The sequence below is a fragment of the Oncorhynchus keta genome, chromosome 8 (genome assembly GCF_023373465.1).
Source record: "Oncorhynchus keta strain PuntledgeMale-10-30-2019 chromosome 8, Oket_V2, whole genome shotgun sequence".
Lineage (NCBI taxonomy): Eukaryota > Metazoa > Chordata > Actinopteri > Salmoniformes > Salmonidae > Oncorhynchus > Oncorhynchus keta.
Window position 1 is genome coordinate 18556755 of NC_068428.1, and position 27948 is coordinate 18584702.

General features: G+C 41.8%; 2 protein-coding genes across 3 annotated transcripts in view; one reads left to right on the forward strand and one right to left on the reverse strand.

Moving 5' to 3' along the window:
• The window catches only part of LOC118386929 (protein stum homolog), a 43542-nt gene extending 27121 nt beyond the window's left edge, over positions 1-16421 (forward strand). Inside the window, exon 3 of the mRNA XM_035774938.2 lies at positions 15234-16421. Coding sequence (XP_035630831.1) covers positions 15234-15268 — 35 coding nt within the window. The 3' untranslated portion in view covers positions 15269-16421. The remainder of the gene's footprint in view (positions 1-15233) is intronic.
• Positions 16422-22960: 6539 nt separating this feature from the next.
• Positions 22961-27948, reverse strand: part of itpkb (inositol-trisphosphate 3-kinase B) — a 46911-nt gene continuing 41923 nt past the window's right edge. For both annotated transcript variants that reach the window (XM_035774941.2, XM_035774940.2), the window contains exon 8: positions 22961-25958. In XM_035774941.2, the coding sequence (XP_035630834.1) occupies positions 25737-25958 (222 nt within the window). In that variant the 3' untranslated portion in view covers positions 22961-25736. The remainder of the gene's footprint in view (positions 25959-27948) is intronic.

Consider the following 27948-nt stretch of genomic DNA (forward strand, 5'->3'; position numbering starts at 1 on the left):
TGATTAACTGACTACTAGCTAACAATGTTTTTATTTTACTTATATATTTTTCTCCATATTATGTCTATCTCCGATAAGCTACCCAGGAAAGGGCTAAGAATAGCCCATATTAATATAGTTAGCCTTAGAAATAAGGATAATGAAATCAATAACTTGCTAACGATAACGTTCATATGCTGTTCATCTCTGAAACTCACCTAGATAATTCATTTGATGATACATCAGTAGCAATACAAGGATATAACATCTACAGAAAGGACAGGAATGCCTATGGAAGAGGATCTTGCGGTATACAGTATATCCAGAGCCGTATTCCTGTAAAGCTTTGATGGGATCTCATGTCAAAAGTTGTTGAAATGTTGTGGTTACAAGTTCATCTGCCTCATCTAAAGCCTCTTATTTTGGGGTGCTACAATAGGCCACCAAGTGATAACAGTCAGGATTTGGATAATATGTGTGCAATGCTTGATAGTGTGTGTGATGTTAACAGGGAGGACTATTTTCTGCATGGCCTGAACAGTGACTGGTTAGCAACTAGCTATCCTCTCAATAGGAAGCTTCTAACTGTGACTAAAGCCTATAATATGACCCAGGTTATCGCTCACCCGACTAGAGTACATACCAATAGTGTTGGATCTGCGACATCCACTTGTATTGATCATATCTTAGCACGGGACGCGACGTCATCATAGCGCCGATGCATCATGACTGGTCTGCCGATATAATTCCATCTGATGTGCCCTCAACTGGCCTTTGCCGGACATCGTTGACACCCTTGTCCCAAAGCTAGCACCAGTTAGCCTCGAGACAGGCGCATCTCCCGGCTAGCGTAGTAACGACTACCTAACGGCTTCCCTGTTTCATCCATTTCTGTTCACTGGACCCTATGATGACTTGGCTACATAGCTGATGCATGCTGGACTGTTCATTAATCATGGTACTCCATTTAGTTTATTTAGTTTATCTGTCAGCCTCGAACTCAGACCCTGTGTGTAGTTAACTGACCCTCTCTGCCTATTCATCGCCATTTTACCTGTTGTTGTTGTCAGCCGATTAGCTGTTGTTGTCTTACCCGTTGTTGACTTAGCTAGCTGGCCCAATCAACACCTGTGATTGCTTTATGCCTCGCTTTATGTCTCTCTCTAATGTCAATATGCCTTGTATACTGTTTAGGGTAGTTATCATTGTTTTATTTTACTGCAGAGCCCCTAGTCCCACTCAACATGCGTCAGATAGCTCTTTTGTCCCACCTCCCACACATGCGGTGACCTCATAACTAGTGCCTCCAGAGATGCAACCTCTCTTATCGTCACTCAATGCCTAGGTTTACCTCCACTGTACCCGCATCCTACTGTACATTATGCCCCGAATCTATCCTACCACGCCCAGAAATCTGCTCCTTTTATTCTCTGTTCACAACGCACGAGACAACCAGTTCTGATAGCCTTTAGCGGTACCATCATCCTACTCCTCCTCTGTTCCTCGGGTGATGTAGAGGTTAACCCAGGCCCTGTGTGTCCCCAGGCGCTCTCATTTGTTGACTTCTGTAACCGTAAAAGCCTTGGTTTCATGCATGTTAACATCAGAAGCCTCCTCCCTAAGTTTGTTTTACTCACTGCTTTAGCACACTCCGCCAACCCTGATGTCCTTGCCGTGTCTGAATCCTGGCTTTGGAAGGCCACCAAAAATTCTGAAATTTCCATCCCCAACTACAACATTTTCTATCAAGATAGAACTGCCAAAGGGGGAGGAGTTGCAATCTACTGCAGAGATAGCCTGCAAAGTTCTGTCATACTTTCCAGGTCTATGCCCAAACAGTTCGAGCTTCTAATATAAAAAATGTCCAAAAAATCTCCAGAAATAAGTATCTCACTGTTGCCGCCTGTTACAGATCCCCCTCAGCTCCCAGCTGTGCCCTGGTCACCATATGTGGATTTATTGCCACCCATCTATCTTCAGAGTTCGTTCTGTTAGGTGACCTAAACTGGGATATGCTTAACACTCCGGCTGTCCTACAATCTTAGCTAGATGCCCTCAATCTCACACAAATGATCAAGGAACCCACCAGCTACAACCCTAAATCTGTAAATATGGGCACCCCCATTGATATTATCCTGACCAACCTGCTCTCCAAATACACCTCTGCTGTTTTCAATCAGTATCTCAGCGATCACTGCCTCATTGCCTGCATCCGTGATGGGTCCGCGGTCAAACAACCACCCCTCATCACTGTCAAACGCTCCCTAAAACACTTCTGTGAACAGGCCTTTCTAATCTACCTGGCCCGGGTATCCTGGAAGGATATTGACTTCATCCCGTCAGTAGAGGATGCTATCCTCACCATCTTAAATAAGCATGCCCCTTTCAAAAAATGTAGAACTAAGAACAGATATAGCCTTGGTTCACTCCAGACCTGACTGCCCTCGATCAGCACAAAAACATCCTGTGGTGTACTGCACTAGCATCGAATAGTCCTCGTGATATGCAACTTTTCAGAGAAGTCAGGAACCAATATACACAGTCAGTTATGAAAGCAAAGGCTAGCTTTTTCAAACAGAAATTAGCATCCTGTAGCTCTAACTCCAAAAGGTTTTGTGACACTGTAAAGTCCATGGAGAATAAGATCACCTACTCCCAGCTGCCCACCACTGCACCAAGGCTAGGAAACACTGTCACCATCGATAAAACCACGATAATCAAGAATTTCAATAAGCATTTCTCTACGGCTGACCATGCTTTCCTCCTGGCTACCCCAACCCCGGCCAACAGCTCTGCACTCCCCGCAGCTACTTGCCCAAGCCTCCCCAGCTTCTCCTTTACCCAAATCCAGATAGCTGATGTTCTCAAAGAGCTGCAAAACCTGGACCCGTACAAATCAGCTGGGCTAGACAATCCGGACTCTCTCTTTCTAAAATTATCCACTGCCATTTTTGCAACCCCTATTACTTGCTGTTCAACCTCTCTTTCGTATCGTCCGAAATTCCTAAAGATTGGGAAACTGCTGTGGTCATCCCCCTCTTCAAAGGGGGTGACACTAGACCCAAACTGTTACAGACCTGTATCCAACTGTTACAGACCTATATCCATTGACCATTTCGAATCCCGCCGCACCTTCTCCGCTGTACAATCTGATTTCCGAGCTGGTCACAGGTGCACCTCAGCCACGCTCAAGGTCCTAAATGATATCATAACCGCCATCGATAAAAGAGTACTGTGCAGCCGTCTTCATCGACCTGGCCAAGGCTTTCGACGCTGTCAATCGCTGTATTCTTATCGGCAGACTCAACAGCCTTGGTTTCTCAAATGACTGCCTCGCCTGGTTCACCAACTACTTCTCAGATAGAGTTCAGTGTGTCAAATTGGAAGGCCTGTTGTCCGGAACTCTGGCAGTCTCTATGGGTGTACCACAGGATTCAATTCTCGGGCCGACTCTTTTCTCTGTATATATCAACGATGTCGCTCTTGCTGCGGGTGATTCCTTGATCCACCTCTACGCAGACGACACCATTCTGTAAACAGCTGGCCCTTCTTTGGACACTGTGCTAACAAACCTCCAAACGAGCTTCAATGCCATACAACACTCCTTCCGTGGCCGCCAACTGTTCTTCAATGCTAGTAAATCTAAATATATGCTCTTGAACCGATCGCTGCTGCACCCACCCGCCCGCCCACCCAACATCACTACTTTGCTTTGTTCCGGGACAATTTTTTATTTTTTATTTCACCTTTATTTAACCAGGTAGGATAGTTGAGAACAAGTTCTCATTTGCAACTGCGACATGGCAAAGATAAAGCATAACAGTGTGAACAGACAACAACACAGAGTTACACATGGAGTAAACAATAAAAAAGAAACAAGTCAATAACATAGTAGGAAAAAAATAATCTATATACATGGTGTGCAAAAGGCATGAGGAGGTAGGCAATAAATAGGCCATATGAGTGAATAATTACAATTGAGCAGATTAACACTGGAGTGATAAATTGTCAGATGAACATGTGCAGGTAGAGATACTGGTGTGCAAAATAGCAGAAAAGTAAGTAAGTAAAATAAAAACTGTATGGGGATGAGGTAGGTAAATTGGGTGGGCTATATACCGATGGACTATGTACAGCTGCAGCGATCGGTTAGCTACTCAGATAGCAGATGTTTAAAGTTGGTGAGGGAAATAAAAGTCTCCAACTTCTTTTGCAATTCGTTCCAGTCGCAGGCAGCAGAGAACTGGAAGGAAAGGCGGCCAAATGAGGTTTTGGCTTTAGGGATGATCAGTGATCACATTGTGGACTGTGCTGACTTTCAATGTAGCAACTGCTTGCGGAGGACTACAGGCTCTTAGCAAGCAAGTAGCAAACCTGCACAAACTGCCAGGGAATCCACGCACGCCTACTTTTTCTTTTTCTTCCACCCCAGTAGCCGGAAGCCGCTCTGGTGGAAGTTTCGCCCCCATGTCGGCTCTCCACAGCCGACTGGCCGGTGCTCAGCAGGGTTCTATCCCTGAAGGGGTCTCCACCTTCCCTGGAGAATGGAGCTGTTCTCGACTCAACCAATCAGCCATGGAGGTAAGTCACTCACTGTGGAAGTCGAAGAAGGCATCCTTTGTCATCGGGGGTCTCCTTGGAGATGTTCAACCCTGATCTGATACAGAGCAGAAACAGCTTTGCCGCCCTGGATCCAGAGGTTCCGGCGCTTTCTTCCTTGGGGGATTCCCATTCAAGATCGGATCAGGAGGTACCTGCGTCTTCATCCTCGGTTCTGTCTCCCTCTCCGGTGGCTTCTACCTCGGGTTCAGATCCTCTGAGCTCCCACCCTCATCAGACCGTGAGCTGTCATCATAGGCAGCTTTATGGTGAGAAACATCTCGGTTCCCAAGGCAAAAACCCTGTGCTACCCAGGAGCACGAGTACAGGACTTTCCAAGGCTGCTTCCGGCCGTTCTACCCAGGAGCATGTGTACAGGACATAACAAGGCTGCTTCCAACTGTGCTACCACAGGTGCCGGGAGCTGACACTGTCGTAGTCCATGTTGGGTCAAACGACATCAGGAGGGCTAACTCAGAACATTTGAAAACTGATTTTAGAAAACTAATTTTAGTATTAAAAGACTCCGAAAAACGGCCAATCATTTCAGGTCCAGTACCATCGTTGGGCCGCGGGTGTGAAAGATTAGGCAGACTGCTGGCATTGCACATCTGGCTAAAATATTATTGTAGCTCTGCTGGAGTCGCTTTTATAGATAACTTTGACACCTTCTGGAAACAGAAGATACTCTACAGGAATGACAGTCCATCCAAATCATTGTGGCTCCTGGACTCTGGCCACACATTTCAAGGCTGTGTTGAAACTATGACTTTTCAATGATCCAAGACCAGCTCAGTTAATCCCTACCATTGTGACAATGAGTCGTCATAATGCTGCGTTATGATTATTATTTTATGTGCCCCTAATTGCACCGAATACCTCTGTTTATCCTACAGCTATTGTATGCTTTAAACATGAGCCTATGAACCAGAGTTACACTGTTAGCACCTAGGCAGCATGCCCTAGTAGGAAGACCACTTTGTGCAGCTCACCCTGCACTATCAGCTCCAATATAAATAACATGAGCAAGTCTACTTCTGATAAGCTTCCCAGTAAAGCATTCAAAACAATCAAGCAACCCAGAAAAGTGCTAGAAAATAGCTCATATTAACATATGCAGCCTGAGAAACAAGGTCCATGAAGTCAATAACTTGCTTGTAACAGATAAAATGCACATTCTATCTCTGAAACTCACTTAGATAATACCTTAGATGATACAGTGGTAGCATACATGGTTATAACCTCTGCCGAAAAGACAGAAATGGCAACGGGGGCGATGTTGCGATCTATATTCAGAACCACATTCCTGTAAAGCTTAGAGACGATCTATTGTTAAATACTTTTGAAGTAATATGGCTACAGGTTCATCTGCCTCACATAAAGCCCATTCGTGTTGGAAGCTGCTCTAGACCACCAAGTGCTAAAAGTCAGTATCTGGATAATATGTGTAAAATGCTTGATAATGTTTAGGTTGTCAATCAACCTACCAGGGTAGTTACAAACAGCACAGGAATTAAATCATCAACGTGTATTGATCACATCTTTACAAATGCTGCATAAATTTGCTTTAAAGCAGTATCCAAATCTATAGGATGTAGTGATCACAATATAATAGCCATATCTAGGAATACCAAAGTTCCAAAGGCTGGGCCTAATATAGTGTATAAGAGGTCATACAATAAGTTTTGCAGTGATTCCTATGTTGCTAATGTAAATAATATTTGTTGGTTTGTGGTGTGTAATGAGGAGCAACCAGATGCTGCACTTGACACATTTATGAAATTGCTTATTCCAGTTATTAATAAGCATGCACCCATTAAGAAAATTACTGTAAAAACTGTTCAATCCCCTTGGATTGATGAAGAATTAAAAAATTGTATGGTTGATAGGGATGAGGCAAAAGGTATGGCAAATAATTCTGGCAGCCCAGCTGAATTGGCAAATGGACTGCAAATTAAGAAATCATATGACTAAATGAAATAAATAGAAAAATAAAAGTAAAAAGTAAAAAGCTTTTTTATAGTAAAAAGCTTTGAGGCACTTAATTGAAATGTTGGGGATAAAAAGCCAACTCGGCTCCGTCATTCATTGAATTAGATGGCTCATTCATCACAAAGCCCACTGATATTGCCAACTAATTGAATGCCTTTTTCATTGGCAAGATAAGCAAACTTAGGGATGACATGCCAGCAACAAAGCTGATACTATACATCCAAGTATATTTGACCAAATTTTTCAAGACAAGAGTTGTACTTCTGAATTCCATAAAGTCTGCGTGGAAGAGGTGAAAAAAGTGTTGTTGTCTATTAGAGGTAGACCGATTATGATTTTTCAACGCCGATACCGATTATTGGAGGACTAAAAACCGCGATGCCGATTAATCGGCCGATTTTAAAAGAACATGTATTTATTTATTTATTTGTAATAATGACAATTACAACAATACTGAATGAACACTTTTATTTTAAGTTAATAAAATACATCAATCAAATCAATTTAGCCTCAAATAAATAATGAAACATGTTCAATTTGGTTTAAATAATGCAAAAACAAAGTGTTGGAGAAGAAAGTAAAAGTGCAATATGTGCCATGTAAAAGAGCTAACTTTTAAGTTCTTTGCTCAGAACATGAGAACATATGAAAGCTGGTGGTTCCTTTTAACACGAGTCTTCAATATTCCCACGTAAGAAGTTTTAGGTTGAGGGTATTATAGAAATTATAGGACTATTTCTCTCTATACCATTTGTATTTCATATACCTTTGACTATTGGATGTTCTTATAGGCACTCTAGTATTGCCAGTGTAACAGTATAGCCTCCGTCCCCCTCCTCACCCCTACCTGGGCTCGAACCAGGAACAGATCGACAACAGCCACCCTCGAAGCATCATTACCCATCGCTCCACAAAAGCCGCGGCCCTTCCTGAGCAAGGGGAACAGCTACTCCAAGTCTCAGAGCGAGTGACGTTTGAAACTCTATAAGCACGTACCCCGCTATCTAGCTAGCCATTTCACATCGGTTACACCAGCCTAATCTCGGGTGTGGATAGGCTTGAAATCATAAACTGCGCAATGCTTGAATCATTGCGAAGAGCTGCTGGCAAATGCACGAAAGTGCTGTTTGAATGGATGCTTACGAGCCTGCTGCTGCCTACCATCTCTCAGTCAGACTGCTCTATCAAATATCAAATCATAGACTTAATTATAACATAATAACACACAGAAATACGAGCCTTAGGTCATTAATATGGTCAAATCCAGAAACTATCATTTTCAAAATAAAACATTTATTATTTCAGTGAAATACGGAACCATTCCGTATTTTATCATAAGTATAAATATTCCTGTTACATTGCACAACCTTCAATGTTATGTCATAATTACGTAAAATTCTGGCGAATTAGTTTGCAACGAGCCAGGCAGCCCAAACTGTTGCATATACCCTGACTCTGCGTGCAATGAACGCAAGAGAAGTGACACAATCTCCCTAGTTTAATATTGCCTTCTAACATTAATTTATTTTAACTAATTATGCAGATTTAAAAATATATACTACTGTGTATTGTTTTTAACTTCTTGCGTCGAGCAATCCCGTATCTGGGAGCGTAATCATAGCCTCAAGCTCATTACCATAACGCAATGTTGACTATTCATGAAAATTGCAAATGAAATGAAAGAAATATATTCACTCACAAGCTTAGCCTTTTGTTAACAACACTGTCATCTCAGATTTTCAAAATATGCTTTTCAACCATAGCTACACAAGCATTTGTGTAAGAGTATTGATAGCTAGCATAGCATTAAGCCTAGCATTCAGCAGGCAACATTTTCACAAAAACAAGAAAAGCATTCAAATAAAATAATTTACCTTTGAAGAACTTTGGATGTTTTCAATGAGGAGACTCTCAGTTAGATAGCAAATGTTCCGTTTTTCCAAAAAGATTATTTGTGTAGGAGAAATCGCTCCGTTTTGTTCATATCTATTCGATGATAAATCATTCGTGGCAGTTTGGTTTCTCCTCTGAAGCGAATGGAAAAATACACGCAGCTGGAGATTACGCAATAATTTCGACGGAGAACACCAAGCGAGCACCTGGTAAATGTAGTCTCTTATGGTCAATCTTCCAATGATATGCCTACAAATACGTCACAATGCTGCAGACACCTTTGGGAAATGACAGAAAGTGTAAGCTCATTACTGGCGCATTCACAGCCATATAAGGAGACATTGGAACACAGCGCCTTCAAAATCTGGGGCATTTCCTGTTTGAAATATCATCTTGCTTTCGCCTGTAACATCAGTTTTATGGCACTCACAGATAATATCTTAGCAGTTTTTGAAACGTCAGAGTGTTTTCTTTCTAAAGCAGTCAATTATATGCATAGTCAAGCATCTTTTCGTGACAAAATATCTTGTTTAATACGGGAACGTTTTTTTTATCCAAAAATTTAAAGAGCGCCCCCTATATCGAAGAAGTTAAGAAAGGCATTGATGTTTATGGTTAGGTACATTGAAGTGCAGCATTTGACATTATTGATCATAGTCTGCTGCTGGAAAAATGTATGTGTTTTGGATTTACACCCCCTGCTATAATGTAGATAAAGCATTACATAGAGGGTGTTCTTAAATGGAATTCTCTCAAACATAATCCAGGTAGAATCAGGAATTCCCCAGGGTAGCTGTTTAGGCCCCTTGCTTTTTTAAATCTTTACTAAGACATACCACTGACTTTGAGTAAAGCCAGAGTGTCTACTTATGCAGATGACTCAACACTATACACGTCGGCTACTACAACGACTGAAATGACTGCAACAGTTAACAAAGAGTTGCAGTTAATTTCGGAGTGGGTGGCAAGAAATAAGTTAGTCCTAAATATATCTAAAACATAAAGCATGGTATTTGGGACAAATCATTCACTAAACCCTAAACCTCAATTAAATCTTGTAATGAATCATGTGGAAATTTAGCAAGTTGAGGTGACTAAACTGCTTGGGGTAACCCTGGATTGTAAACTTTCATGGTCAAAACATATTGATACAACGGTAGCTAAGATTGGGAGAAGTATGTCCATAATAAAGCACTGCTCTGCCTTCTTAACAGCACTATCAACAAGGCAGGTCCTACAGGCTCTCGTTTTGTTGCACCTTGACTACTGTTCAGTCGTGTGGTCAGGTGCCATAAAAAAGCACTTAGGCAAATTGCAATTGGCTCAGAACAGGGCAACACGGCTGGCCCTTGGATGTACACATGTACACAGAGAGCTAACATTAATAATGTGCATGTCAATCGGGGTGGCAGGGTATCCTAGTGGTTAGAGTGTTGGACTAGTAACCGGAAGCTTGCAAGTTCAAACCCCCGAGCTGACAAGGTAAAAATCTGTCGTTCTACTCCTGAACAGGCAGTTAATCCACTGTTCCAAGGCTGTCATTGAAAATAAGAATTTGTTCTTAACTGACTTGCCTAGTTAAATAAAGGTTAAAAAAAAATCTCTCCTGGCTCAAAGTGAAGGAGAGATTGACTTCATCACTACTTGTATTTATAAGAGGTATTGACATGTTGAATGCACCATGGTGTCTGTTTGAACTACTGGCACACAGCTTGGACACCCTGTCACTCCCTGACCTTAGAAATCCTGTTTATGTCTCTATTTTGGTTTGGTCAGGGTGTGAGTTGGGGTGGGTATTCTATGTTCTATGTTTTCTATTTCTTTGTGTTTGGCCGGGTGTGGTTCTCAATCAGAGGCAGCTGTCTATCGTTGTCTCTGATTGAGAACCATACTTAGGTATTATTTTTTTCCACCTGTCTTTGTGGGAAGTTAACTTTGTTTAGGGCACATAGCCTTTAGCTTCACGGTTTGTTTTGTAGTGTTTATTGTTTTGTTCGGCATCTTGTTTCTAAATAAAGGAATATGTACACTCACCACACTGCACCTTGGTCCTCCTCCTTCAACAGCCGTGACACACCCATACATACCCCACATGACATGCCACAAGAGGTCTCTTCACAGTCCCCAAGTCCAGAACAGACTATGAGAGGTGCACAGTACTACATAGACCCATGACTACATGGAACTCTATCACACATCAAGTAACTAATGCTTGCAGTAAAATTAGAGTTTAAAAAACTGATAAAAAAAACACCTTGTGGAACAGAGGAGACTATGAAGCAACACAAACATAGGCACAGACACATGCATACACACACATGATAACATACGCACTATACACACACACATACACATGGATATAGTACTGTAGATATGTGGTAGTGGTGGAGTAGGGGCCTGAGGGCACATAGTGTGTTGTGAATGTATTGTCATGTTTTTTAAATTGTATCAACTGCCTTAATTTTGCTGGACCCCAGGGAGAGTAGCTGCTAATGGTGATCCATAATGAATACAAATACAACTCTTCACTATTGCTGCAGAACTTTGCAAAAGAGCAATATCAGTTCCCATTGGCTGCGGTGACCATAACATTGAGGCAATAACAAGGAAAGCCAAAGTGCCAAAGGTTGGGCCTAAAGTAATTTATAAGAGATCATACAAAAGTTTTTCTCAGGACTCTTTTGTTGAAAATGTAAAAAATGTATGTTGGTCTGATGTGTATGAGGAAGTGAATCCAGATGCAGCACTGGAGGTATTTTTAAAATGCTTAATTTCATTTGTTGACAAGCATCCACCTGTTAAGAAATTAACTGTGAGAACTGTTAGAGCCCTCTGGATTGATGATGTATTGAACAATTGCGCCACTCAGGAGCCAAAAACGTATAATAATGAAAGAAAAGGATTGCTGTTTTGAAATTGGACAAGTTAGTGTGGGAGAAGTGGGATAACTATTGTTATCTATCAATAATGATAAGCCACAAGGTATAGACAACCTTGATGGAAAACTAATGAGAATGGAACTGTAGCAGATTGTATTGCCACCTCTATTTGCTATATCTTTAACCAAAGCCTAAAGGAGTGTGTGTGTCCACAGGCTTGGAAGGAAGCTGAAGTAATTCCACTACCTAAAAATAGTAAAGCACCCTGTGCTTGCTCTAGCAGCTGCCCAATCAGTTTGCTGCCTGCTCTTAGTACGATGATGGAGAGAATTGTGTTTGACCAAATACAAGTACCTAGGTGTCTGGCTGGACTGTAAACTCTCCTTCCAGACTCATATCAAACATCTCCAATCGAAAATCAAATCGAGTCGGCTTTCTATTCTGCAACAAAGCCTCCTTCACTCACGCCGCCAAACTTACCCTAGTAAAACTAACTATCCTACCGATCCTCGACTTCGGCGATGTCATCTACAAAATTGCTTCCAACACTCTACTCAGCAAACTGGATGCAGTTTATCACAGTGCCATCCGTTTTGTCACTAAAGCACCTTATACCACCCACCACTGCGACTTGTATTCTCTAGTCGGCTGGCCCTCGCTACATATTCGTCCCCAGACCCACTGGCTCCAGGTCATCTACAAGTCCATGCTAGGTAAAGCTCCGCCTTATCTCAGTTCACTGGTCACGATGGCAACACCCATCCGTAGCACGCGCTCCAGCAGGTGTATCTCACTGATCATCCCTAAAGCCAACACCTCATTTGGCCTCCTTTCGTTCCAGTTCTCTGCTGCCTGTGACTGGAACGAATTGCAAAAATCACTGAAGTTGGAGACTTTTATCTCCCTCACCAACTTCAAACATCTGCTATCTGAGCAGATAACCGATCGCTGCAGCTATACATAGTCTATCGGCAAATAGCCCACCCATTTTTACCTACCTCATCCCCATACTGTTTTTATTTATTTACTTTTCTGCTCTTTTGCACACCAATATCTCTACCTGTACATGACCATCTGATCATTTATCACTCCAGTGTTAATCTGCAAAATTGTAATTATTCGCCTACCTCATGCCTTTTGCACACAATGTATATAGACTCACCTTTTTTTTCCTACTGTGTTATTGACTTGTTAATTGTTTACTCCATCCATGTGTTGTCTTTTCACACTGCTATGCTTTATCTTGGCCAGGTCGCAGTTGCAAATGAGAACTTGTTCTCAACTAGCCTACCTGGTTAAATAAAGGTGTTCTCAACTATACCTGGTTAAATAAAGGTGTTCTCAACTAGCCTACCTGGTTAAATAAAGGTGTTCTCAACTAGCCTACCTGGTTAAATAAAGGTGTTCTCAACTAGCCTACCTGGTTAAATAAAGGTGTTCTCAACTAGTCTACCTGGTTAAATAAAGGTGTTCTCAACTAGCCTACCTGGTTAAATAAAGGTGAAATAAATAAAAAAATATATAAAAAAACAATGCTATTTTTCAGAGAACATGTTAACTACTGACTTTCAGCATGCTTATAGAGAAGGGCACTCCACTTGTACTGCACTGACTCAGATGACTGATGATTGGTTACAATAAATGGATAAACAAGGAGTTACAGTCAGTATCAAAATGGGTGATTAATATAAGCTGGTCTTAAATACATCTACAACTAAACACATTGTATATGGTTCAAAACATTCTCTAAGACCTAAAACTCAACTGGAGTTGTGTGTAAAGGGTGTGAGCATTGAGGAGATATAACATCGGATGTCTATTATCATGGTCAATTCATTTTGACAAAGTTGTTGTGAAGATGTGGATGGGTATGTCTGTTATAAAAAATATGTTCTGTGTTTTTGATACAAAAGTCATCTGTGCGAGTTGTTCAGGCTCTGGTCTGCTCCCATCTTGATTACTGTCCGATAATATGGTCAAGTGCAGCAAAGGAAGACCTAGCAAGGCTGCAGCTGGCTCAAAACAGAGCAGCACGCCTTGCCCTGAACTGCACATACAGATCAACAACGTGCATGCCAGTCTTTCCTGGTTGAGGGTTGACGAGCGATGAACTGCTTCTCATCTAGTGTTTATGATAAGTATTCATGTAATGAAATTCCAGATTGCCTGCATAATCAAATAACAATTCACCCATACCCCACAAGACCTGCCACCAGGTGTCTCTTCACAGTCCCCAAGTCCAAAATGAATTCACGGCAACACACAGTATTATACAGAACAATGATCGCATGGAATTCCTTTCATGTCCAATTACTCAAGCAACTAGCAAAATGACCTTTAAAAAAATATTAAAGAACATCTCATAGAACGGCAGGGACTTTGAGGGGAGACACAAACACACACACATCGTTTTTTGTTGTTGTACATGTAATGTTTTTATATTATTGTACACCACATGGCCAAAAAGTATATGGATACCCCTTCAAATGACTAAATGTAGCTATTTCAGCCGAACCAGTTGCTGACAGGTGTATAAATCTGAGCACACAGCCATGCAATCGCCATAGACAAACATCGGCAGTAGAATGGTCTGTACTGAAGACCTCAGTGACTTTCAACGTGGCACCGTCATAGGATGACACCTTTCCAGCAAGTCAGTTTGTCAAATTTCTGCCCTTCTAGAGCTGCCCTGGACAACTTTAAGTGCTGTTGTTGTGTATTTTACATTTGTGTGACTGTCCTAGTCTATCAGTGTATCAGTGTTTTGTTACTTGTCATGCTCTGTGTTTTTTGTGGACCCCAAGAATAATAGCTTCTGCCTCTGCAAAAGCTAGTGGGGACCCAAATAAACAAACAAACCCCGTTCTTCCCCTTGCACTCTCTTGTGTCTGCTTTATGTTATCACTTGAGTCAGTATTGTATTCAAATGAGGCTACATTAGCTACATAGTTCTTTCTCCCCATGGATCCCACTGATATTTCTTAGATATATATCTTGGATTACATTATTATAGTTCTCTCCCTCCGAGCCACATAAGGGGATGGATTCATTGGAATCATGACAATTACTATTGTTTGCCTAGAGAAGAGGTCTTTGTCAAGATAACAGTGTGGTATTAATTGCTCTGTGTGTGGGAGGGAAAGACTGCTCCCAGAACACTGTTGAGCATTTTCATGCTGTTATTATCAACCCTGTTATTGAATCTAACCACTGAGCTCTGGGTCCTATCTTCTGTCTCGTCTTCTTTCCATGGTTTCAAAACTAATTTCTCTTGTTTTGTTTTTCTTTGCTTGTCCTCCTAAACGGATGAAAGTTTCTGATGGTACGTACTGTGTGTGTAGTACTACACAGTCTCTGTGTTTCCACCAACATGTTGCTGCCTCCTCTCACTCGCTGCCCCCACTGCTTTTTTCCTGGTCCATCGACTCCATCTCTGATAATGTTCCTGTTCATCCCACCACCTCCCTTCTGGCTGTCTCTCACACTGTTCGGCTTTGTTGTCCTCCATCATGCTCGTTATACCGGGCGTCATTGGCAGGACCGGAATGGAGAAATAGCTGGGAGTGCCCTGAATGTCCTCAGCACTGTCCCTGACTCCGTCACAACACGCTTTGCAACTAGCAGCATCACAGATCAGAGAGCACGCTATACTCTCTGCAGTGCATGTCTGGGAAGATTTTTCAATAAGATTCTTCAGTATAGATTCAAATGTAATTGTCTTGTATATTAAGGTTTCACTATTAAGCATTTTCCAGCTTGCTGCATGGCTTTACTCAGTTTGCTCAGGCTGTTCAGGGCTCACCTGCACCGTTGCACTCAATGTGTTCAGGTGGTGTGTTCACCAGTCTACTTATCGACCTGTAACCTCACTGTGTCCTGTCTCTCCTCCAGGCTATAGGGATCAGGGGGTTCCCCAGCAGGTTTGAGCCCAGCTAAACTTTAAGCCTGGATGTACAGTTGTCTCCTAGCATCCCCCCGGCCAACTGGGGCAGAGAAAGAGCTGTGAGGAGGCCTCACCACTGGGCGGGGAGCCAAGGCAGGATGATAGTCACAGGCTTAACCCTACCCTACCTACTGTACCGTATCGCCTACTGCTACAACTGCTGCTGCTCCACTTCACAGCTCATTTGTAGAATGAGGAGCACGTCAATATCGATGGAAAGACGTTTTCTACACCCCGAAGCGTCCTGTGAAAATAGAGAATATAACACAATAGAATATAAATATGTGCCAACTGTATGTACAGTACTGTACCATGTGCTAAGGACTATCTATCCTGTCTGGGGCAATATTCAGTGTTCAGTGGTTTTTATGAAAAAGTGAAATGTGCAGTTTATTCCTTTTGTGTATATTATCAGCTGTTTAACCACTCACTTGACTAGTAGACGTCAATAGTCTGAAGATGGTATCAGTGTCTGTTAAGCCCTCCACGATTGTATAGAGTGTGATGTTATTAAGACTTATGGCAAGTGGAGATTATCTTGTTTTATATACAGTAATATTCTGCATGGATACCTTGTGTATCATTCTTCAGATATGTCTATCATATTTAAACTACTCTCATCACACACAGACATTAATAGCCTTCTGTGACTTTGTATGACTATTCATTGGTTGTTGTTTTTGTGAAACATCAATGTTTTGTTCACTAAATCCTGCTGGGCCAGTTGCCATAGATACTGTCCATTTTAAGCAAGTATCTTTGTGTGCACGTGGAGCTGAAGTGAAGGTAATTGGTACAAGTTATGGCAGGAGGAGACACGGCTACAGTGACCAGTGGTGCTGTATGAACCATTTAAATGGTGGGATTTTAAAGATATAAATAATAGAACAATAGACATATACCGTAGATTATAGCATAAGCTTTGATGGTGTTTAAAGATTGGATTGTGAAGAGTATGACATCCTCATTGGAGACTGTCATTACTTTCACAAAGAGAGATATTCAATGCATTTGTGAAATGTAAAGACCACTTAACTGTTATCCAATTTGCCCCCCAAAAAACTGTAAAATCACATTGGTGTACAGAACAGCAAAAACAAGTGTCACCCTCAATAAACAAAGTATGTAATGAACAACTCTGTGTACTCTTTGTACTGAATTTTGTTCAAGGTTTAAAAGGCTTTCTCTTGTCCTGATCGGTCAGAGCTGTTGCTAGGCCATTCCCATTGAACCAGCTATTTTTTTTCCTCATATGCAGATCTATTGTGGAGATGTTTCTGGTACTTCTCCACTTGCAATGGCAACATCACTTGAACAAAAGGTGCCATTGAGGGACACAGAGGCTTTGAGAGAGGGGAGGATAGCGATGGCCAGGGAGGGGTCAGCGATTGTGCTGAGCGGGAGAGATGATAGAGACAAAGCTGACTGCGTGCTCTAGTCGTCAGGGCAGAGCTCAAAGGTATTAGGAAACCGTATGACTTCTCATGGGTGGGCAGACTTTGCCTCACAGTTGTCCTAAGATATATTGTCTAAGGTATAATAAGGAATTTACATAAAGAAATGTGTATTTTGTGTCTTGGATGTTATTATTCCACATGTAACCAGACTGAAAACACATTTCAGGATGATATGGATGTAGCATGCAGGATAATGGTTGTCCTTGGATGTCCTCTCTATCTCTGTTCCATAACAGCAGACAGACAGACATCATCTCTTTTGAGTCAACAGTAAAAAGGATATTGTTACTGTATTTGTCCTTTAAATGTGTCTCGGTGGAATTCCCTCCCTTTAATAGCAGGCTAATGGATCCCTTTTCTCCAAATAAGTCATTCTCTCTCCTGGTAGAACGGGCTTTCATGCCAGATCTTTTCAGGCAGCGACAGACAATACACAGCATTCCATTACTGATTGGGAGACAGTAAAGTGCTATTCTGTATTTTTAAGCTATCTGAGGTTAGGGTAGTGGATATTAAATAATTTTATAACAGTGCTGGAGATACCAACAAATATAAACATACTCAAATTCTCTTTCTTTGGTTGTTCAATACTGTGATGGTAAGACAGTGATACACAGAGACAGTTGGGATTTGATCCCAAAGCCTCTGTGCGAGGAAAGCATTGGGTTATTGTTTCAACCATGACATTACAGGCCAGTAGGGAGCGCTCAGAACTTTATTAAAAGACAATAGGAGACTGCTCACGTCAACAATGGTGCCACTGATACCCTGACTATGCAAGGTCTCGGTTGTCGTCTCTCGTTTCATGCATCTTCACCATCTCATCCTTCTAGTGTGCACCTACAGTATCATGGTACCTTGGCCTGGAGAGACTCATTTGTATTTACAATACCACTAATAGCAAAGGAGTTTTGTTCAACATCACTGGTTGACAAATATGTCTAATATCATTCCTTTTCACAGCACCTATCTTGTGTTCCTTTTCTGCACCAGAGAATGTGAGGGAATGTAATGGGACACAATGCTTAATCTACACTGTGGATATGGTGAGGACACAGCTCTGCTTCTCAGTCTGAGGCTTCTTAGAGGTGTGACATACATTTCCTCATTCCTCTGCGTTTCTGTCAAGTGAGTCTCAAGCATTCCACTCTCTGTTTCCCATGATGCTGTTGGCTCTGGGAATGTGCAAGACGTATTCTCTACCAGCAGATGCTCTGTTTCTCAGTGGTATCACTGAATAAACAACACATGCGTACAGTTGGCCCGGAATCTGTATGGAGTGTACAAAATGTAAAGTAAAGGTAATACTTGGTGATGTACAGGCCACTGCCAAAATAAATGAAACAACATTGTGTCTTAATAGACCATTTGGCCACCACGAGCCAGAAGGGCTACAATGAGTCTTGGCATATATTCTACAAGTGTCTGGAACTCTATTGGAGGGATGCGACACCTTTTTTCTATGGGAAATGTCATAATTGGTGTTTTGTTGATAGTGCTGGAAAATGCTGTCTCAGGCCAACTAGCTCTCACAGTCTCACGTCAGAATTAGACGTTCATCCATGTTTCTCAAACATCACATTTCGAAAGTTGCTGCAAACGTCACCTTTCTAAGTGTTTACGGTTAAGTTTAGGTGTAACCGATGTGAAATGGCTAGCTAATTAGCGGTGGTGCGCGCTAATAGCGTTTCAATCGGTGACGTCACTCGCTCTGAGACCTTGAAGTAGTTGTTCCCCTTGCTCTGCAAGGGCCATGGCTTTTGTGGCGCGATGGGTAACGATGCTTCGTGGGTGGCTGTTGTCGACGTGTACAGAGGTTCCCTGTTTCGAGCCTAGGTAGGGGCGAGGTTACATGGGCATTAACTCTGCATTTTTAAGGTTAGAGTTAAGGTTAGGCATTAACTCCGAACGGTTAAGGTAAGGGTTAAGGTTTGGGTTAGGTTTAAAACCAAAATCTCAAAAACAACTTCTATTGCTGGATTTGAACATTCAACCTTTTGGCACCAGAGGCAAATGCTTACGCATATCCACCATCCCCATCCACAACACTTTAGCACAACCAAAACCTACTTGAAGGTAACAGCACTCACTGTTGCTGCTAATGGCTGGTTTCCATGTCATCTTTCAATGTCCTCAGACATGGATGGATGTAGACTACTGACTCGTATCACGGGTGACCTGGCTGCTCAGGCGTCACTTCAGAAACTCCAATAAGTGATCAATTGGGTTGAGATCTGGTGACTGAGACGGCCATGGCATATGGTTTACATCGTTTTCATGCTCATCAAACCATTTAGTGACCTGTGCATGGGGACAATGTCATCCTGGAAGAAAACACTCCCAAGGTGATCACTCAGAATGTTTGTGTATTAATTGGTGTTTACCTTGCCCTCTAAGTGGTTGAGTGGACTTAAACCATGCCAAGAAAGTGCACCCCACACCATAACAGAGCCGCCAGAACCCTAATTTACTCAAGTGTTTCCTTTATTTTGTCACTTACCTGTATGCTGTACATCGTTGTTTGGCCTACTGTCAGAACCCAATATGTTCTGACAGCAGCATGCATCTTGGGTGTTTTCTACCATAGACGTGATGTCCCTCACACTAAGGCAGTCAGCTTGGACCATTGAATGGCATTAATGGAATTAGTTCAAATGCAACCCAAACCTCTACAAATTGACCTCATCGATTTCTCTGTTTGATTGATCGGGCAATTGATTGATATGACTGTCGTTTACAGTAGGGGACGTGTGATTCATACAGACCAGTGATACTCGGGCATATCACCACAGTGATTCATAACCATCTAGGGAAATTCCCACAACCTGATCTCTGCTCTCGCTCATGTACCCTGCCTGCCTCACCCCCTGCCTCACACACACATACACACACATGCACACACACGCTAACCCATAAGCCTAAAATAGTCTTTGACCTCGTGGGGACCTGGGAAAGGTCTTCCTTGTGGGGACCTCCGGTACCCCCCCCACACACACACACACACACACACACACACATACAAGCTCTTACAGTAACCTCTTCTGATTCCTGTAGGCAGCCCAGTGAAACATGTATCACCAGGGCCACATAAAGCCTGTCATCAGTCAATCTGAGGGGGTCATATCTCTTCCTCCACCCCCAGAGCTGTTATAAAACCACAGTAATAAAACACAGGTCTGGGAGAGAGCCATCACAACACATCACAACATAGCCTTGCCAGCTCTCTAGACAGATTGCGTTCATTCATGACCAACTTCTGTTGAAGGATGTGTGTATTCACAGAACTGTACTTCCCAGCAAACTGTATGTGCAAACTAACTTCAAAGCCTTTTCTTTACTCGTAGTTTTGTAACATTCATAGAACGTAGCGTTTTTTAAAATGTTCTAAACATATTACATCCAGTTCAGTTGATGACAACTGACATGCCATCCTGCCCCATGACTTAGATTTGCCTTGTCAATGTTGTCGTCTCTGACAATGAGCCCTGAGCCCTGTTATAGCGACACTTCACAAGATGACAGGCAGAAAGGGTTACCCTGTTACACACGTCAGCTACTGGCTACAATATGTTGCACCTAGTGCAGGTGGAAATATGGGTAACGGAGGAGAGAAGAAGAGAGGAGAAAGAGCGAGGAAGATGATAAATGAAATTGTATTGGTTGCCTACACAGTTTAGCAGGTGTTATGGCGTGTGCAGCGAAATGCCTATGTTGCTAGTTCCTTTCAATCAATGCTTTAAATGTCAACAAGCACACAATAATCCAAAATGTAAAAAATTATCCAAAATGTTGTACAGCTGTAGATATACAAATAGTATGTAAACATGTGTGGGTGGGTTTTATGCATGGCCCCTCTCCAAGCCTCCCTCTCTCCAGACCAACAACATTTCTTAGGCTCCCTGCCAGCAGCCTGACTCAGGCCAAGCGTTACTAAATAAGGAAGTCCTCTCCTCCTGCTTTGGGGAATAAATATCCAAGCAACTCAATAAGATCATCATCATTCTCACTCAGCCACACCACACCACCTCCTCTCACACTCACTTTAATTTTCTAGTTTTTATGTTTTAGCTCTACCAGTCAAACATTTGGACACACCTACTCATATAAGGGTTTTTCTTTATTTTTACTATTTTCCACATTGTAGACTAATAGTGGACATCAAAACTATGAAATAACACATCTGGCATCATGTCATCAAGACAAAGGGTGGCACCTTTGAAGAATCTCAAATATAAAATAAAGTTTGATTTGTTTAACACTTTTTTGATTACATGATTCCATAGGTGTTATCTCATAGTTTTGATGTCTTCACTATTGTTCTACAACGTAGAAAATAGTACAAATAAAGAAAAACCCTGGAATGAGTAGGTGTGTCCAAACTTTTGACTGGTATTTTATATGTATATATCTAGTGCTTGTGCTGACCTGTAGCTCTGACGCGCTCTCAGAGTTGTGTTTGTGGAAATGAAATGTTTCTCATGCCCCCTGACCTACCATCTACGTGTAAGATCTGCTTGGTTATGTGTAGTTTGGCCACTAGGTGGCAACAGGTGCATCTAAAAAACAAAAGAGCCTAGTGCTATTTCGGTGATGTAACTATTTCAGAGGAAATCAACAGTTTGTTATACTGTAATTGACCAATGGTGCATTTTGTGGTGTAAGCTACTTTGGGTTGAATGTGTGGGAGATGTTCTTCAGCACTGAGTGGTACAGCAGTCTAAGACTCTACATCTCTGTGCCAGAGGCATCACTCCAGACCCTGGTTCAATTCCAGGCTGTGTCACAACTGGCTTTTATTGGGATTCCCATAGGGCAGCACACAATTGGCCCAGTGTCATTAGGGTTTGGCTGGGGTAGGCTGTCATTGTAAATAAGAATTTGTTCTGAACTGACTTGCTTAGTTAAATGTATAGCATTAGAATCATCTCTATTTATACTCCCAGTGCTTGGGAGTGTTGACATTATATGTGTTTTGATCTATGCTGGTGGCCAAACTGTAGCTATAGAAGTACATACTAACAACACTTCATCTGCTACAATGCCATGTTGGAAATGACTGCCTCATCTAGGGTTGTGGTTCTTGGTAGTGGTTTTATGCTTTATTGGTAGTGGTTAGTGTTGGGCCAGTAACTGAAAGGTTTCGGGATTGAATCCCTGAGCTGACAAGGTCAAAATTTGTTGTTCTGCCCCTGAACAAGGCAGTTAACCCACTGTTCCCCAGTAGGCTGTCATTGTAAATATGAATTTGTTCTTAACTGACTTGCCTAGTTAAATAAATGTTACATTTAAAACATGTATTGTTGTTGTGGTGCTAGGGTGCTGTTGACTCTGTGCCTGTCAGTCGTCATGTGAACGTTTGCGTTTATATTCTGAGCATAATCTTGTTTGCGTATTTAACACGCCATAGAAAAGGTATATTCTTAGACAAAAACACCATGCAGTGAAGAGCCTAGGGGTGGGATGATGCACTTCTCCTTTCTGGGGGGCATCTGAAAGCATGCTGCCATGTACATCCTTACATGTACCTTATCTAGGCTACATCTTCCTGTGCTTGTGGCCTAATGTCTGAACAGGCTCTTATTAGATGAAAATTGGTCAGGGAGAACAGAGAGATGAAGAGACAGGAGCCCTGTTTATACCTGGTGCTAACATTGGTCCTTTTCTACTGTTCTTTTCTTCATTCTGATTGTGCCCATATTTCCAGAAATATGTCTACATATGGTTAAAATGTGTCTGCTATCCATCCACTGTGTTTGCATTGTGACTAGATGTCCTGGTCCCTTCCTTTAAGCAGATGATTTCACTGCTATTCTTTCAAAATATGATATATTTATTTAATGTAAGACACATATTGATTCTGTCCAGATCTGTCTACACTTGTAAGATATCCAGACACAATGCATGTCTGACTACCTCCGGAGGCGGACAGGTTGATCTGATCATAATCAGATCACAATGTGATTTTCGATTGTCCACACCTGTCTAAAGATTTGCGCACAATCAGAATGAGGAGAAGATCCAGACAAAGTACGCAAGTTAGAATCAGGTATAAACGGGGCTAGGGAGATTTGTCCCACACATGACATGGTGTAAAGATTCATTAAGAACGGGTTGTGTGAAAAGTGCTTGACAAGAAGTCCATGTGGAATAACTAAATGTACATGTGCCGTAACCAAGACAGAGAGCAGTACATTGAAATAAAAGGCACAAACAAGTGGTAGCATTTAAACCACTCCGTTCAAATTTACTACGGTAAAATTGTACAGCCAAGCATACCCACTGGGCAGACGTCAATTCAACGTCTATTCCACGTTGGTTCAACGTCATTTCATTGAAATGACGTGGAAACAAAGTTGATTCAACCAGTGTGTGCCCAGTGGGTAGTTTTGCTTGCAGTATTGATATGATGGCATGATTTACATAAGAAGATTCATGGGTAATGACAGCACAATGACCAGAGGACCTAAAGGCACAGTGTGTGTATATCAATCACAACATCCCCACAGTGTCACAGCACAAGGCGAGGAGACGAAGGACACAATCATGTCAACCTGGACCGGGATGACAGATGACATTGCTATGACAATCTCCATGTCAACAAACCACTCTGTGGCCAGCATAGCCCGAAACTAGGTCTCACAGATCATAGGCACAAAGAACACCTGGTAGAGTGCACAGAACACAGACTTCTTGTTCATCTCTAAAACATACAGTATGATTTACACATTGTAAGAAGCAGTGAGTCGGGCCTATGTTACAGTGACCTACTAAATGATTATATCATGACTGAGTTGAAGCAAAATGACAGGATTGTAAAAAAATTAAATCACATGCAGCTAGCTACATTTAGTGTTCTTGTGCAAGTGTCACAAAGAAATAAATATGGTCATGAGTACATCATTCTAAGAGACTACACAAAAACTACAAGCACAATGACAAAGTAGGGATTTGAAAGAAGGTACTCCAGAAATATTGAAGTAAGAGAATGAAGGCAACATTTTTAAATCAAAGTCAAAATGTGTTTCTGTAAAATACACCCATGTCATTTGTTTTATGCTGCTCAGTGTAATACAATTCAGTAACAGCAGAGGGCACTCCACTCTTTATGTCTGTGCTTTCTGGTCTAATGCAGTTGGCCTATAGTTTCACTCTCAATTTACCAACTGAATTCCTGTTTTTAAGTGTCAAGTTGATGGTTATCCTACATCGGTAAAGTAGTTTGATGGCACTCAGAGACAAGACAAGTTTGACACCTAGAGTATTGGTCAAAATTATTTGTCTATTTTGTCCTGCTAGGATCATCTGCCTCAACCAATTGAAGGCCTTGGAGAAGTGAGCCCTGTTTCCTTGGGACATTATGTTTGCCATTCTAACACACCACACCACACCCCTCTCAGTCCCTCAGATAAAGGTGAGAGAGCAGTCATTACAAAACAAGGACACCCTCACTTCACTCTCATAACTGAGCATATTGTATCTAATATGGTTATTAAAGGGAAATTACTATTAAATGATTAACGTAAGCTAAACAACATATAAAAAATGGTATTAAATGCCATTAAAAAAACCTACCATACAATGTCAGTCACTCTTTCTATGGTCCATGTCATGCGTGTGTGATTGTCACCAAAACATGACTTATTGCTAATTCAATACAATCAGACAATGATGACAGTGTCTCCCTGTTTATAAACCTGCTAGCCAATAGACAGAAATCCCATTAGTTTTGTTTGCCACCTCAGGATGTTTGGGCAAGAGGCAGGAATGGTAGATTTGAATAGCAAATAGCCATGCAAACAGCAATCACAAGCTGCCTTGTGCACAATAAACAAACTCCCCTCAAGAACAGGTTCCTTGGAAAACAGGATGGGATGGGTTCATTCAAGAGCAGTGATTATTATGGGTGTACAATGCTAGGCCATATACGTTAATGACAGAGTATCACAGGTGATGCCATCTCTGACTAAGGGAATCATGACAATAAGAGAATAAAACCTGGTCTTTTTAAGTGTTCTGAATGGCTGAAGAACTTGGAATATTTAGAATGCAAACTCATTCTCACTTGGTTAAGGGCCACTTCCTGTTAGAGACCAGGCAGTGGCCTACTCCCTCTGCTTCATGTACATTTACCTCTGAGCTGATAGTCACTCCTCAATGGTTGATTCCAGGAATGTCAACATTAGCCTTAATAAAATAGGTTCTTTAGTGCATATCGGAGGGCAATCTACTCATGCAACCTTCTCTACTTTCACTCTGAAGGCACTGAAATGAATATAGACAGGCACATCACGGCACACCGTCTCAAGTGCACTATTACAATAGCTTTTGTAACACAATGAGAAACAAACTAATTATAAACATTGGAGAATTCTGGAAAGGGGGTCACAAATACAGTCATATAAAGGAAATGGAATATGGCAATCCTATCAGCTAAAAAGGGTAATATTAACCCTTGACATTTTCTGTCAATGTTAAATTGTATGTTAGTTTAAAAACACAGGAAGTGCCCGACTGCTGAATATAACTATTTCAATGGTCTCTCTTTCACCACAAGGCCAAGCACCATAGAAGTTGTAACTCATAAGAAATGTAATCCTCTATGAAAGCAAGAAGTGCTCTACAATGTTAGCTAACACTAAAATATTTTTTTTTAAAGAACCCTCATTAAACAAAACCAACTAAAATCTCAAGAAGGCTTGTCACGGGACTAGCTGCAGACAAAGAACCTAACCCATGATCTCATCAGAACAGAAACACACTGTACAGCAGTATGTACAGAATCTACAAGTTTACACAAAACAGTGATCACATTTCACTTGTGTGGTTACAGTTTGTTTTCTGGGGCCAGGGAGAGTGGGAATAAGGGAGGGACAGAGAGATGGGGTAGCTTTTTTGGGGACACCAGAGGCGTCACTGTAGTGCGAGGTGGTGGTCCTGTCAGGGGGGGTAGGGTCGATGTGGGGAGGGGTTGACAGAGGTGACAGGACGGTCCTCTCAGAGTGAGTCTGGCTCTGGGGTCACCACCATTTGGGTGAGAATGTCTATAAGGTGGTCCAGGCCATAGAGATAGCCGTCCTCACGGTTGCCTTCCTCCCAGGTGGCTCTGTGACTCAGGACCTGTCCCTCAGGCAGAGGGGTGGTCTTCCCAAAGTCTATCATCCACACCTTGGCCTGCTCCCGCTTGTCGTGGACGAACAACAGTGAACTGCCAATCACCTGGGGAAGAAGAGAAGGAGAGAGGGATCCATCTTAGCCCTCAAAACACTGAGATCTCTGTCAGCACCAAATACATAAACTAGCAGTTAAAATTAAACTTTTCCCCCTGTTTAGAATAGGCCAAGACATAATTTTAAAATGTAGTTGAAATGTGTGTATGGTAGCCATCTAAGAATAAAGAGGGAGAAGCCTAATGAAGAATTTTGTATGGTCTATATTGCCATATATAATCATGTAAAGGTTGTTATCGGCATTGAGTAAATAACTGCCCATTAAATCAACATCCTTCAATGTACTTACACCGTACACATTGTTTTACTGTTAAACTTTACCTTATGACTTGGAGGTTCAGATACTTATTTGATCTAATGATCCTATGCTTTCTGTAGTTAAATACTCATTAAGGCATTGACAGGGAAAAAACATTATACTGTACAAGTGCAATCCAGATGATTACATTTTACAGGTGTGTCTTACTCATAGAGATGTACAGAGCTCATTACTTGGAAATAACCCATGTTAGCCATTGAGGGCTTCCTCCATTTTAAAGTAGTTGACTGGGTGGGGATTTCTATGGGTTGGGAGCTATCAGCCAATGATCAGAGCCTCGTCTTCTTCTTCAAATTGGTTTGCCTAGTTTAACAGCTTTAAGCTATGACGGCCATCTCGTGGTCACAACAAATGAAACACAAGATTTGATTCAAGACTCTAGCACTGCAGGTGGCAGTAAGTGAACAATATTAGCTTTACACTTTTTTCAAACATCAAAAGAAGAAGAAAATTGACTAACATAATGGCACAGATACATCGTTGCGATCTCTATAAATCTCTATGGTCTTACTTCAGTATGTCTGGACAGAATGTTGATTTCAAATGTGAGTCCAAATAACCTTATTGATCAGCTATTCCTGAGTTAGATCAAATGTTACTATAAAGACCCACTGGTTTCACATACAGTAGGTATATCTGAGGGGTTAACAAACATAGGTTATTCATGGGAGGTTTGTTCAAGGGCCTGTGTCTCAACATTTCCTCTGAAACGCCACAGCACCAAGAAGGGGGGCTATCTGCAACAACAGCCATCATCACACATTGTAAGCAAGCTAATGCCAGTGACTCCTAGGCCTAGACGATTGACATCGGGAAGAGTGTCTACCTATTTGGCCTCCCTTGTGGCGCAGCAGTCTAAGGCACAGCATCTCAGTGCTAGAGGCGTCACTACAGACACTGGTTTGATTCCAGGCTGTATCACAACTGGATGTGATTGGGAGTCCAATAGGATGGTGCACAATTGGCCCAGCGTGGTTAGGGTTTGGTCGGTGTCGGCCATCATTGTAAATAAGAATTTGTTCTTAACTGACTTTCCAAGTTAAATAAGTATCATCTGATCAGAGTGAATGATGATGTAATAGTCAGCTATGCTATTGAAACAAACTTGTTTTAACTTAATTGCAGCTGAAATCTGCATCTTACTAAGAAGCAGCGGAAATGCCCCATTCTTTGTCACTAACAGTCAGAGACACATAGGACAGATCCAACTCAAAAGTAGCCTCCTACCAGTATTCAAGTCTCCATGCCCGGTGCCAATGGCCACTGCATGCAAGTCAGACGAGTGAGCTCTTGGGGCGGGGGCGGGGGACCTTTTCTGATATTCGAGAGCTTATGAAATTAGCTAGTTTGATGTGCAATTCGTTACATTTCAAATGTAATTAAAAAGTAATACATAAAATGTCTTAAATCCACCGAGCTGCAAGGGCACTTTGTCATTGGGGGGCAAAGGGCATGTACTCAGGCATCGGTTGAGCCCTATCAGTTCACGTGCCTGAGCCTGACTACGCTTCCTGTTTGGAATAACAATGTCCTGTGATTAGTTGGTGTTTGTATAGATGCCATTGTTCATGTATTTCCACTGCCCAGATTGTAGCCTCCTGTATCAGTTGAGTGGTATATGGGCGGATCTCAAATGCATTCATTTCAGTAAATGTTACAA